Source organism: Parambassis ranga, chromosome 6, assembly GCF_900634625.1.
Source record: "Parambassis ranga chromosome 6, fParRan2.1, whole genome shotgun sequence".
In the NCBI taxonomy this organism is placed as follows: Eukaryota; Metazoa; Chordata; class Actinopteri; family Ambassidae; genus Parambassis; species Parambassis ranga.
The window spans coordinates 11,647,170-11,660,203 of record NC_041027.1 but is presented as its reverse complement, the minus strand read 5'-3'; the positions used below and the strand labels follow the sequence as shown (position 1 = coordinate 11,660,203).

The window sequence follows — 13,034 nt, the reverse complement described above, 5'->3', positions numbered from 1 at the left end:
TTAAAAAAAATGGAGGAGTGATCCATCGCTACCATCCATAGCATCTTTGATGCGAGCTGTCCTGTAGTACAGTTTGTTCTCAGCTGAGCACTTCTCCCCTCGGTGCTGCTGCTGCACTAGTTGTTTAATTCTCGTTTCAGCTCAGGTTCCTTAAACAGCCCCTTTGGAGCAGGTGCTGTTAATTTTAGAATGCCTTTCTGGTCGCTGTCGACCAGCTAACACACACTGACAAACGATAAAAACAGCTCCCAGTGCATCACTGTGGCCAAAGGCATGTCACATTTGACCCGCCCGGTGCTGCTGCTAGCCTGTTAGCTAGCTAGCTAGCTGCACAAAGTCAACGATGTTACCGTTTAGTACAACACGCCTACTCGGAAGAGGGAAAACTTTGCTCTGTGATCCGTTTAAGAGGATTTGCGTAAACATGTCGTCCTCTTCCGCTTCGGGTAAGAGACTGCGGGTTCTGATTGACATGGACGGGGTCCTTGCGGACTTCGAAGGGGGGTTCTTGAAAAAGTATCGGGCCAGGTACCCGGACGAGCCCTACATCACCCTGGAGGACAGGAGGGGGTTCTGGGTGTCAAAACAGTACGGACAGCTGAAGAGTGACCTGTGTGTAAGTGACATGTATTATTCAGGAGTGCATATTCAGAGCTAGCTAACATAATCCATCGAAAACCGGTTCAAACCTTCATTGAGAAATGGTCTTAGAATTAACACATGAACTCATCTTACATTGGCCCTCCATAGAAATGATATTTTAATCCAAATGAATCATTAAGATGAATCTATTTCAGGTGCATATGGGTCAGTGTTAGCCTGTAATATGTTAATAACATCATAAATAATCTTCTATTACTCATATAAAACATGTAAGACTGTGGACAACAGGGACGGGTTTTAAATTATGCATGGAACTGCTCTCAGTCCAGCTTTTTCTGAGCTTGACCTTTGCACATTCCTTCCTTAGAGCACGTGTTCCCTCTCACAGATACAGATCCCTCTAGCTGATAACCTGGTTTCATGTGTGTGTGTGTGTGTGTGTTTAACAACAGGAGAAAGCCATCAGTATCTGGAGGTCCAAAGACTTCTTCATAGACCTCGAGCCACTACCAGGAGGAGTGGAGGCGGTCAAGGAGATGGCCAAGATGGATGAGTATGAGTCTTGATGTACACTCCAAACCATTTGGCTGCTGGTCATGGGCTGCTGAGCGCTGTGTGAATGCAGTATAGTTAGAAAAGGAAGCAGAATGACAGAGAGGAGTTCGTTTACTCAAAGGTTCACCGGGCCTTAGCTCTGTGTTATCTCTCTGATAGACTGCTGACCTGTCCAGGGTGCAGCCCAGCTGGGGTAGTAGTAGCCCCCAGCCTCCTGTGACCCTGTAGTAGTTACAGGTCGCAATGGGCTTAAAAAAAAATGGATCGATTACACATCAAACCTGCGCCTCAGCACATCTTCTGCACTACCCCCGCTCACAGTATGCCTCCTGTATTATCCTCCATCTCTTTGTGTGTGGCTGAAAGGGAGCATCTCATTAATACAGTGTTTTTGATGCTATTCATTCACGTGTAACATGAAAGGTTTCCAGTAGTGTCTTACAGAATAACGTCTAAAAATAGCAGTTAGACTGTGTTTACATTTCCTCTCCTGATAGAAATGAATGGCTCTCTTTCACTCCCACTGCCTGATTCTCTCTCTCTCTCTCTCTCTGGGAAATTAACCATATGTTGAAGTCTATGGTTTCAGTGTTTTTGTTTTCAATATAGTTGTTTGTTTCCAATATAGTTAATAATTCCAGTTATAAATAGCCTCTGTAAGCAGCTGTGACATAAGAATAACACAGTCAATGTAAGTGTTTGTAATTGTTTCCATTCTGCTCCATTTGTTTCCCCTCACTTTCTGCAGCACAGATGTCTTTATTTGCACCAGTCCTATAAAATATTACAAACACTGCCCGTATGAGAAGGTGAGTCTTCAGCGGACAGCAACATTATTCTTTTCTAATTACTTTCAGCCTAATCTCATCTGTTCTCTGTGTGTGTGTGTGTTTATGTCCAGTACGCCTGGGTGGAGAAGCATTTGGGCCATGACTTTCTGGACCAGGTCATTCTGACCAGAGACAAGACATTAATCAGCGGTGACATCCTCATAGATGACAAGCCTGACATTCTAGGTGAGAACTTAATCCATGGTTGTGTGGGGGCAGATGCAGTGTTTAGTGTTTCGTTCTCCTTCTTCTCTGTTTGGATTTCGCCCACCTTGTACTTTTACAGCTTCTTAGCTAATTAGATTAGATTAGATAAGATTCCACTTTATTGTCATTGCACATGTACAACGCATCTAAACCGGAAGTGCAATAAGCAACAGTGGGTCTACAGTATGTACAGGTGTCTATAAGACAGATAGATATGTGCATCCAGTGTAATCTATAACACCATTTACAGACGTTATATTAAGCTATAAAACACTAGTGCAGTGTAGATTATATAGTGCATACAACGATGAGCAGTAGGCTAACTATGTTAGCAGTGAAGTAGAAGAACTAGTGCAACATACAATCATTTGAACATGTGCGGTTGACAGTTGCATATTGTTTACGCCTCACCTGTGTCCTGATCAGGCGTGGAGCCCAAACCAACATGGGAACACATCCTGTTCACCGCTTGTCACAACAAGCACGTGTCCCTCAGCCCGTCCCAGAAACGACTCATGTCCTGGTCGGACGACTGGAAGGCCATGCTGGACAGCAAGAGACAGTGAGGAACGCACTCCGTCATTGTTGGTCTTAATCTCTGTAAAACAAGGGTTTAAAAAAAATGGACTTCATGTGTAATTCAAGAGTCAGTGGACTCTGTTGGGAGAGGTGGCGTTCACTCATTTGACCACAAGGGGGCACTCTGGGACTGAGATTGAAGCCTGTGACAACACAACACTGTTCTGATTTCAGTGAAAACAGAATGCACATAGGAACAGAATGAATTTAAAAACACACTTTAGGTTAAGGGCAGACTGCGTAGATGGAAGGTGATGTGTCACCTCTGTATTCTGAACCTGAATGGACTTTTCCTGAGCAAAAAAAAAAAAAATCAAACAAATGTTACCTTTGAGCCACTGGAGCCTGTGGCCTTCAACACAGGGCACTCCACTACACACACACACACACACACACACACACACACACACACACACACACACACAGGCAAGTCTGCCAGTGTGTGCAATACATACAGAAAAATGTAGATGTATAAATGCATGTCCAGAGAGATCCACACTGTTTTTAAAAGGGTACATGGCTTCATTGGTGCTCTTTTTTTTTTTTTAGCATTTTACAGATCTATGCATTCATGTAAACACAGACGGACACACATATGCATGTTGCCAAACATATCACAAGTGTCATGAGAAATATGTGCTAAATATATGGTGATATTCTCCATGATAAAAAAAAGGGTTAATATCATGTTCTTCACTACAGCAATGCCATTTTATAAACTGTACTGTGACGCACATCTCATTTCACTCATACAGGTGTTTTATATTTTTTTAAAGTAGCTTGTTTACATTGTGTCAGATTTACATTTTTGTAATATAGTTCAGCCATTTTTCTCACATAAGAATGGTTCGCTCTGTGGATGTTAGCATGGTTTAAAAATTCATTTACAACACACTGAACGCACTGAAGCTACATCAGATTTTTTTGGCTTTTTCTGGCAGGCCAGTGATGATTTTATGTGTTTTTGAAAGAATGACTTAGTTTAGTGTTATTGTGCTGAGATGATTTCTGTCCATGAGATGTTTTGATGCTGTGTTCTGCTGCATTTTAATTAAACACACATTCAAATAAAAGAACAACATGGCAGCCCGGAGAGTTTTAATGGCCTTCTTTGTTTTTATATATATATATATATATATATATATATATATATATATATATATATATATATATATATATATATATACTCGACAGGTTGACACAACTGAAGGTAACAAAAACTTTTAAACAAAAAGTTTGGAGAGTTGCCCACCTCGCCTTGGTGTTTTGATGAGTTGGATGTGAACTTTGTTGTCGTTTCCTCTCAGTTAAGATCGTATCAGTAAAGAAAACACCAGTAATGTTATGAAACCAGGATGGGCTTTGTTATCAACAGCGGCCTGTTTACATGTGCATTCATGTAACTTGGGTCCATAATCAACTTCCTAGGATATAATTGATCATCCTTGTGCTTAGTCAACCAAATAAAAGGTGTGTATAAAAAGCATCTTGGCTTCCAAACACAGTTACCTGGTCATATAGGTCAACTGCTTTCTGAGGAAGTGCTATCCGTTCCATGTGACCGCCCTCCTGAAAGGCCACGTTAAAATGAAGCTGCATGACAGCCGTAAGCCAATGAAGCGGTGAAAAAATGTCAGGCCTTTTTTTTTTGGGTCAATAAATGTCTTGAGTTATGTGCTGCTCAGCAAGGCAGGAGTAATTAATTCAATGAAAAAATGTCATTAATTCAAACCTCTGCTGCAGACCCTTCAAGTAAGACTTTGCACAATCATCAACCGTGACATAAACGGAGGGTGTCCTGACGTCAAACCGCAGCGTAACCCTCTGAGTCTGCGTGTCAGTTGCGTTAAGCGTTCTCCAAAGTGGGCTGCTGTCGGCTGGAGAGGATGTAGAAAGAGAGAAGTTAGATAATCTTTTATCTGTCCTTAAACGCTGTTGAATAATGGGTCATTTCAGGTCTTTTATGCCATTCAAAAAACACACACTCGGAACGTCACCTCAGCATGTACCCGCGACCATTTTGAGCTCTGTCACTAGTTTTAGAGTTGTTTTGTTGAGTGGAACAAAAGTTCCACTTCGCAGGAGTCAGACAGTCTGTGTGGTTTTTGAACAGGCTTAGAGGAGGACCGAGCTGACATGTATGCATATTTAGACCCCCCCCCTCCTCCAACAACTGGGGGTATTGTCAACACTAATTTATGAACGTCTCTGCTACAAATTGGTCATAAATCTATTAACTGTGTGTTTGTCTCAGATATTAAAAAATGGAACAGTTTGCTCACAGTGCAATTATTAACTGAGCTTTTCCAGTTTGCCTTAAGGCCTAAAAAGGACAACACACACACAGAGCTCACAGAAGCTAGAAATACAAAGAAGAACAAAGGATATTTTTGCACTGCAGGAACCTGTGTTCTCACACCCAGGAACTTCCCATGTATGGCCTCTTAGAAACAGGAATTCACTCTAATGAGGGAGACTACGAAGATTGACCTTTATTAGGTACATCTCTTTGTTACTAAGGTAGCTTCTACACTGCAGTGGGCGTTTATGAGTGCAGGAACTTCTGGACCATTTAAGCCTGACATTTGTGCAGGTTCTAACCACTGGGAACTTCTACCAAAGAACCAGATCGTCATGCAAGTTAATGAGTCAGTGATTTATTTGATGTACACAAACACTGAACGAGCTGATAATGGGACCGGTTCTGTACATGAGTGCCACATTAGAGTTCCTGCAGTGGAAAAAACACAATTTTCTATCCTATGCTTGAAGGTAATTCATCTTTTTAAGCATTATTAATCTCAATAAAACGGAATTAAGCACATTTTACTGTTATATTTAGGTATCAGGTTCTGCATTGTTCCTTGCTGAGACTGGAAACTGCATATAATCTAGGCTTACTGTATATGTAGGAGCAGCGGAGGCGTTTGTAGAAGTGGGTGGAATTGACTTGTATGTTTTTTGGGTTTCTTATAAAGGTGCAAAAGCAGCACCAAAAAAAAAGTGGTACCCCAGCTTGGCGGCGTTAAGCGTGCTGATATCTGAAATATTATTGGACGACAAATCTGTGAGCTTACAAAACAAACAGCGTCATAACCCTAAAATAACAGTGTTATAACAGACCTAGGACATAAAACAGTGGAAGTTGGTCAGTTCCTGTTACAGTATTTGGCTGTTGTGGCCTTACACAGCATGCAGCTCCAGTCCTGTTAAAGGTCACATGTCCCAACCCTGTGTGTTGGCATGTAAATTAAACAAGTTGTCCATCATCACAGTGACACATTTGCGGCTCAGTATAAAGCGATGATTTATGATCGGCCCACAGACAGCCTTATTTGTTCTGTATGTGTCATGTTACCTGCAGGCTAAAGAATGCGGTCGTGTGGTTTAACAGGGCAGCGTCTGTTTTCCCTGTACTGAGCACAAAAATGCTCTTCAGTCCCCACTGACCCGTTTGAAGCTTCAGAAATATCTGCTAACTGTTGTTTTTATCTGCTTCTGTGAGAAGATGGCTGTAACGGAGGACTGTTTGAACCCAGATCTGAAGCCGGCGTCGCTGCTGGGTGCAGGATGACTCATCAGCATTAGTTTTCTCACCTCGAGTGTACAATTAAATGATTACAAAACGACTTTTTCTGGCCTTGTTTGACCAGAAAAAAGACACAAATCAGTGTTTGGATCCCATAAAGGGAGACTCTGAAAGCTGCTGACGGTCATATAACACTGCTTACACTGCTTAACTATTATGTTTCTGTAATATGATCAACACTATAACAGACGTAAATGGTTTAGTAACACTGTATGTGTATTGACCCATGAGTCCCGATGTTTGTTCCTGCTGTCATGATTTTCCCACTGTAATCTAATTTATTCCATAATAAAACAAAACAAAAATCCGATTACTTATCAGAAGCAGCACTATCAGCCTGTTCTGTGCGTTACTGTGCAGACATTTATTATCCAAATACGTCAGAATCCAGAGGAAATCCCAGCAGAGCAATACTGGGACCGGCCAAGAATTTTCTCTTAAAGCTTATTACACTGGTCTTATGGGAATGTACTCATACTGGACATACTAAGCAAATACCCGTTATAGAACATCATGTCCTGGCAGGGGTTTGAGGGGACTGCTGAAGTCGGCAGAATGTTTCAGTACGGCTTGGGCTTATGGTTAGCCACGTATTGCTAACGATGGTTAATATTACTTGGAAGCATCCATAGTTATTTAAAGGAGTCTGTGCCTGTTATTTGTGTCTGTGGGCAGCACGCCGCAGGAAGTACAGTACGAACGCATCACTGGAAAAGACGAGCAAGACAGAGAGTGTGATGAAGAGCGGAAAATAGAACAAGTCAGGTGGAGGTTGTTCCTGTCTCTGAGTTGTTTGTGTTCCTTTCATCCACAGCTCTACGACCACCACTTCCCGCTCTTTCTGGCTCACACTCTGCTCTCTGTGTGTGTGTTGTATTGCTCTCTTTCCGTTTGTCTAATTGCTTTATGGCAGGGAAGGAAAATGTGTTCCAAGATATGTTCCAGACATGTTTACTATAATAGTGGATAGCAGGGTTAGCCATGTTTTTAGCTGATCAGCATTCTTGGAATGGAATCAGCTGTTTTCATTGAAAAATAATATTGTCAGACTTAATTTAACAACATTGATGGGCCGATGGAGCTGGTAGTGCCAAAAACAGAAGTAAAAATTATGACTTACATTTACAAGAGGGCCAGAACCAGATCTTATGATGATGAACTACTGCAGAAGAGCTGTTGGATTGGGTGACAGGCACATTTGGTTCAAAATACAGCCACCAAATATGTTATGATACATTTTTGCTAAAGGGACAATGGGTTTCCCAACAAGATGATACCTTTGTGGAACATTTGATTGTATTGGCCGACATCATCTTAACATGGGATCAATAAAGCTACACGAGTCAGACTACATTGGTGGCTGTAATTATCTAGGTACTTTCACTGAGAAGTCTGAGGTTCAAGTCCCCAAACACCACCAGCTGTTCAGTGTCCTCTCATCACGGTTATCTTAATTGCAGATGGTCTTGGCATAAAAAGGGCTGGTTAAGGTTTCACATTAACAAACCAATACAGCTTCTAGTGAGGAGCCAACGAATCAGACCTTCACCCAGAAGTCTGAAGGTCGAGTTCCCCTGACACCATGAGCTGTTTGGTTTTCACCTGGTGTTGAGTTTCAATTTTAATCGCAGCTGGAGTTTGGTATAAAAAAAACCTACTGGATGAGGGGTTTGTTAAAAATTACTGATTAAAATACAAATTCATAACGACATGACATTTTATGAGGAAAATGCAAGTAAACATCGACCTCATGTGTCCTCGTCAGGAAGGACTGGACAAAAAAGGTTCCTGACTTTTATCAAACTTCGTACTTGTTGGTGTGCAAACTAAATTAGACAGCCTTATCCATGTTTCACGTGCATATGATCCCCGTGCATGTGGGGATACTCAGATGCTGCTATGTAATATCTGAGTCAGGAGTTAACATGTTTTTGCCAGTGCCACAGCGGTGATTCATGCCCTGGCAGCAGCCTTGTTGTCATCTATCGGCTTCTCTGTCTGTCTGTCTGTCTGTTTCCACTTCACTTGACAGATTGCATGAACAATACAGAACACATGTATTCATTTGTTTTTGGCCACTTAAAGAAAATGAAAACAGACACAAAGAATCCTTTTACAGAGCATGGCAACACAATGGGTTGCGTCAAAATACTTCCTGTTGTCTTATTTTGAAAGTCATGTGATATGCATGGACCAGCCTTAGGCCCCATTCACACAGGAGAAAGTCAATCCAGCTAGAGTAGGACTGAATCCAGATAGCCTTTAAGCTGGATACGTTCAGACCTATTTTCAAATCTGGCTATAACACATGCGTGTCCGCGCTCAATCCAGCTTAACCCGGCTTGTTTGTTGTCCTCCAAACCACTAGGTGGCGCCTCGTAATATACGAGTCTGTTCAGGCCGCGGTAGGACCACGTGTGAGCATGCGTTGTGCATTTTTTTGTCCCGTGTAGCTCGTTCTTTTGTTTATTGTCGGTTCAAAAGGCTGTTTATTCCTTTGTAGCCCTGTGGAAAATAAACTCGGGGCAAAGCTGTCGTAGTTCGACGGTTGTTTACATGCGGCTTTTGTACGCGACCCGGACACTGTCCCCGTGAGCCGGAAGCATCACATCGATAGCGGGATTTGCGTTCAGACCTAAGCCAGATGTAAACCAATCCGGCTAGATCCACCTCCGAGAGGTGGATTGCAATCTATCCGGATATATCCAGACTCAAAAAAAACTATCAGGATATATCCAGATACGGCCCGAATCCCGCTCTAGCCGGATTGATTTCCCCAGTGTGAACGGGGTCATAATTTGGTCAGTCAATGTGAAGCACAGTTTGAAGCTAGAAAACAGCTGTTTTACATTGTAATTACAAAATAAAACATTCAATAGTAAACAAGTGCATCTGCATCCAGATCCTGAGACTGATGTCTCAAATCGTTTAAATCTCCCTACAACTGACAAAGAACTCTAATATCCACCCATTTGTTTAAAGGGTGTTATGTGTGTTTTTAGATGCACTCAGCAGGTTTCTCCTCCTTATCGCTGTCATTCAAGGCTGAAGGAAACAAAGGCTTTTTCTGTGAAAAGCCGCTCTTAAGAAAGCATGACCATATTTCTGCTTCACAAAAGACAGGACGTCTTCGAAGAGGAAGAGAATGAAATTGGTATTAAGTGGAACAAGCTGTTTAATAAGTAGAGAATCACATTCAAAGCCATTCAATCCATTTCTCTTTCTTCTTTTTTTTAAAAGAAAGGAAGATTGCCACAGACATCACAGGGTCTGTAATAATGAATAAGTAGATCCCTGGAAATGTAATAAAACCTCCAAGTAAGACATGATGAGAGAGGCAAAACTGCAAAGGAAATGATGGAGAGACGAAAAATGAATTTCAGCGAGGAGAGAGGAGCATGGCGGTAATGATGAATTCCTACGTGTCCACTCACAGTAAGGGAAGAACTGGACGACGGTGTTTGTTTACACCTGTCTGCATGTGTGTCCGTCTGTGGGTAACTTTCCACAGCAGACCACCACACACATTTCTCAGGATTGTTGTTGATCATCTTCATTTCTTTTTAGAGCGGCTTCGTTTCCAGGCACAGGGCCGAGCTGGAAAATTTTCACATCAGACCGCTCACGTCAGCTCATTTCATCCCATCTCATTAGGTCTTGGAGGTAACTTTATTAACACGGCGTACTGTACGTGCATAACCATAAACCACTGTGTGTGTGTGTGTCCAAAGCAGACGTATTGTCACCCAAAATAAAGGCAAGTCCCCCCATCTCTTCCAGTCACAGCACCACAGTGTTCTTCGTAAATACTAGATTTTAAAAATAGCACACAAGCTGCCGTCCTTCCTGCTGGCGAGCAGGAAGCAGGAAAATAGAGTGTAAATTGTTCTGTGCAACAAAACCTTCAAGGACGATTTAAAAGCTTCACTACATGTTTGTTTCTTTGAGCTTTCGGGGTCAAGAGCACGTCCACACATGTACACAAGGTAGCACGACAGGCAAACTTCTTCAATGTATACCAACTTTTTCTTGGTTGCCACGGTGATGAGTCATACCCCATGACACACTGTCACACTTGGTTTACATCTGGCTCAGGTCTGAACGCAAATGCGGCTAGGGAATCCCGCTAGCGGCGTGATGCTTCCGGCTCATGGGGACAGTGTCCGGATCGTGTACAAAAGCCGTATGTAAACAACCGTCGAACTATGACAGCTTGGCCCCGACAGGGCTACAAAGGAATAAACTGCTTTTTGAACTGAAAAAAATGAAAAAACAAGCAGCATGGGACAAAAAAAAACACACGACGCATGCACACACGCGGTCCTACTGTGGCCTGAATGGACTCTGGATATTACGAGGCGCCACCTAGTGGTTTGGAGGACAACAAACAAGCCGGGTTAAACTGGATTGAGCACAGACACACGTGTGTGATAGCCAGATTTCAAAATAGATCTGAATGAATCCAGCTTAAAGGCTATCTGGATTCAATCCTACTCGAGCTGGATTGACTTTCTCCAGTGTGAACAGGGCCTGAGGCATGTTGATTGTTGATTGAGCTTTTGAGTGTCATGTCATTCACTGCCTGACTCAGTAGGGGGTTGCGCACTTGTTTCCCTCCAGCAGTGAAGTCTCCCTACAGATATAAGAGGGAGAAATAAGTGAGCATCAGAGGAGGAGGGGTAGAAATAGACGATGACGTGAACAGCGTGTCTATAACCTGGTGTGTGTGTGTGGAATCCGATAGGAGAGGGGATAAAGAAAGCTCGATCGACACAGATTGACTCACAAAGTCGCTCCAGTTTGTGATGTATGTGTGTGTGTGGTTGAACACAAGGGAGGGAGGGGGGACAATCTGCCAGCGAATCAGAGTGAGAGAAAAAAAAGTTAAAAACAAAGACGAGATAAAAATAGTAGATTTTTTTTTGCTTTTCTAAAAAGATGAATCATGTTTGGTGTGAAAATATGAAAGCATGTCTTTCAAGCTGCTGCTAAGTGGGTGGAATTTCACAGGGATGTCCTGTGGATTTGAAACCTCGGGAATGGGTGTGAGACCAAAATAGCAGCTTGCTCTAACTGTTGGCTCGGAGAGTTTGTGTTGCATCAGTCTGGTAGTTGTGTCCCATTGTGTTGAATAAATCGCTGTGTGTTGGGATGATGCTGCGCTGGAGTCCAATGCACAAGTGTGTGTTTATGTGTTTAAGACCTGACAGACTTCACACAATACCTTCATTTCCACACGTATTACATTCTAAAGATGAAGCAGACGTGCAATAAATGCATAATAATAATCATACTTATAATAAATCTCTAATTTTGTTGCTGGTCTATTTTCTGTGGAATTGCTCAATGAATCCTGAAGCCATCATCTTGGATTATGGCCGTGCCACCAGGGAAGGAAAAAGTCAGGTCCGGTCATGTGACCTCATAACGCTGACCAACCGAGGCATCACCAGGTCAAGACACTTGGCTTGGAGGGTGGGTCCACCTCTCTCCTTAGTCTCTAAACACTGTGTATTCTCTAATAAAAATAAATGATTTAAGAAGATATACTATGTGATGGCTGAGTTTACATATATGTGAGGCTGTGTGTGTTGGGGAGAGAGAGAGAGAGAGAGAGATGACCGTCCTCGATTGCTGGCTTCATTTTCTCTGCCAGGAAACTTCACACATTGACGTCTTTGCCTAACAGATTGAGGCCGCTACGCTGAGGAAGGCTCACAGTATGATGCTGACAAAAGATGCCAAGTTGTCACTCACAAATGCACGAGTGTGTGTGTGTGTGAGAGAGAGTCTCTCATAGGAGTCAGTATGTTAATCCTTACATGGCAGTCCCTCCAGCCCCCTGCTGTTGTTGTTTTTAGACACAGACTGACGCCGTGTGTCGTCATCAGACGGTGGGAAATCAGGGGCGTCCTGAGGCCTCAGCACTCACTGATGTATGGATTCATTTCCACAGCGTTAGCTGAGATCGTGTTACTTCAATGTGTTACGTATCCTGTGTGTATTATTAGATATGTGAGACTTTGTGTGCATCACTCACTACTGTACTGCAAAAAAAACACTGGTTACCTCTGTGAAGACATAACTTTGCCATGATTGGCCGAAGGCGTTAGTGACATGCATGACCTGTTAATGCGATCTCCTTTATTTTAAAGTGTGTCAAACTATGACTACAGGTACTACAGGTACTTTAACCCTGATGAAGCGTAAACTGTGGAATACAGTAGGGTATATTGATGGTAACACTGACATTTGGATTTAACACATCTACCGATCAGAAGCAGCAGAGCCTGTACAGACTCTGGCTGTAATCCAGGTGGGGTCACCTGACACCATCAGTTCTCATATAGACCGACCAATCAGCATCTGTCAGCAAAATACTAATGTTTTATTCTATTGGCACCAAAAGTAGCTTGTTTTGTGAATAACTATTCAAGCCATTCCTTCCTATAATCTCCTGAGCGCCCCCTAGGTGAACTGCAGCCAGGCATGAACAGGAAGTGGACACTCTCTCTGTACAGCTGTTGTAGCTGGATTCTCAGACTAATGCTCCGACCACCATGTTGAAGCAACAAAACCAGATTTCAGGGTTCTTGCAGGTTTCAGTAAGTTAAATTTAAGACCTTTGAAGACCATTGTGAATGAAATTTTAGACCAACACGAAGCATTAC

General features: G+C 42.6%; 1 protein-coding gene across 1 annotated transcript; it reads left to right on the top strand.

Moving 5' to 3' along the window:
* The first annotated feature begins 40 nt into the window (after positions 1–40).
* Positions 41–3,168, top strand: nt5m (5',3'-nucleotidase, mitochondrial). Its single transcript, XM_028408809.1, has 5 exons — positions 41–616; positions 1,056–1,156; positions 1,907–1,967; positions 2,060–2,174; positions 2,622–3,168. Exons 1-5 carry the CDS (start codon positions 344–346, stop codon positions 2,759–2,761), a joined length of 690 nt encoding a protein of 229 aa, XP_028264610.1. The 5' UTR covers positions 41–343; the 3' UTR covers positions 2,762–3,168.
* Positions 3,169–13,034: the final 9,866 nt, after the last annotated feature.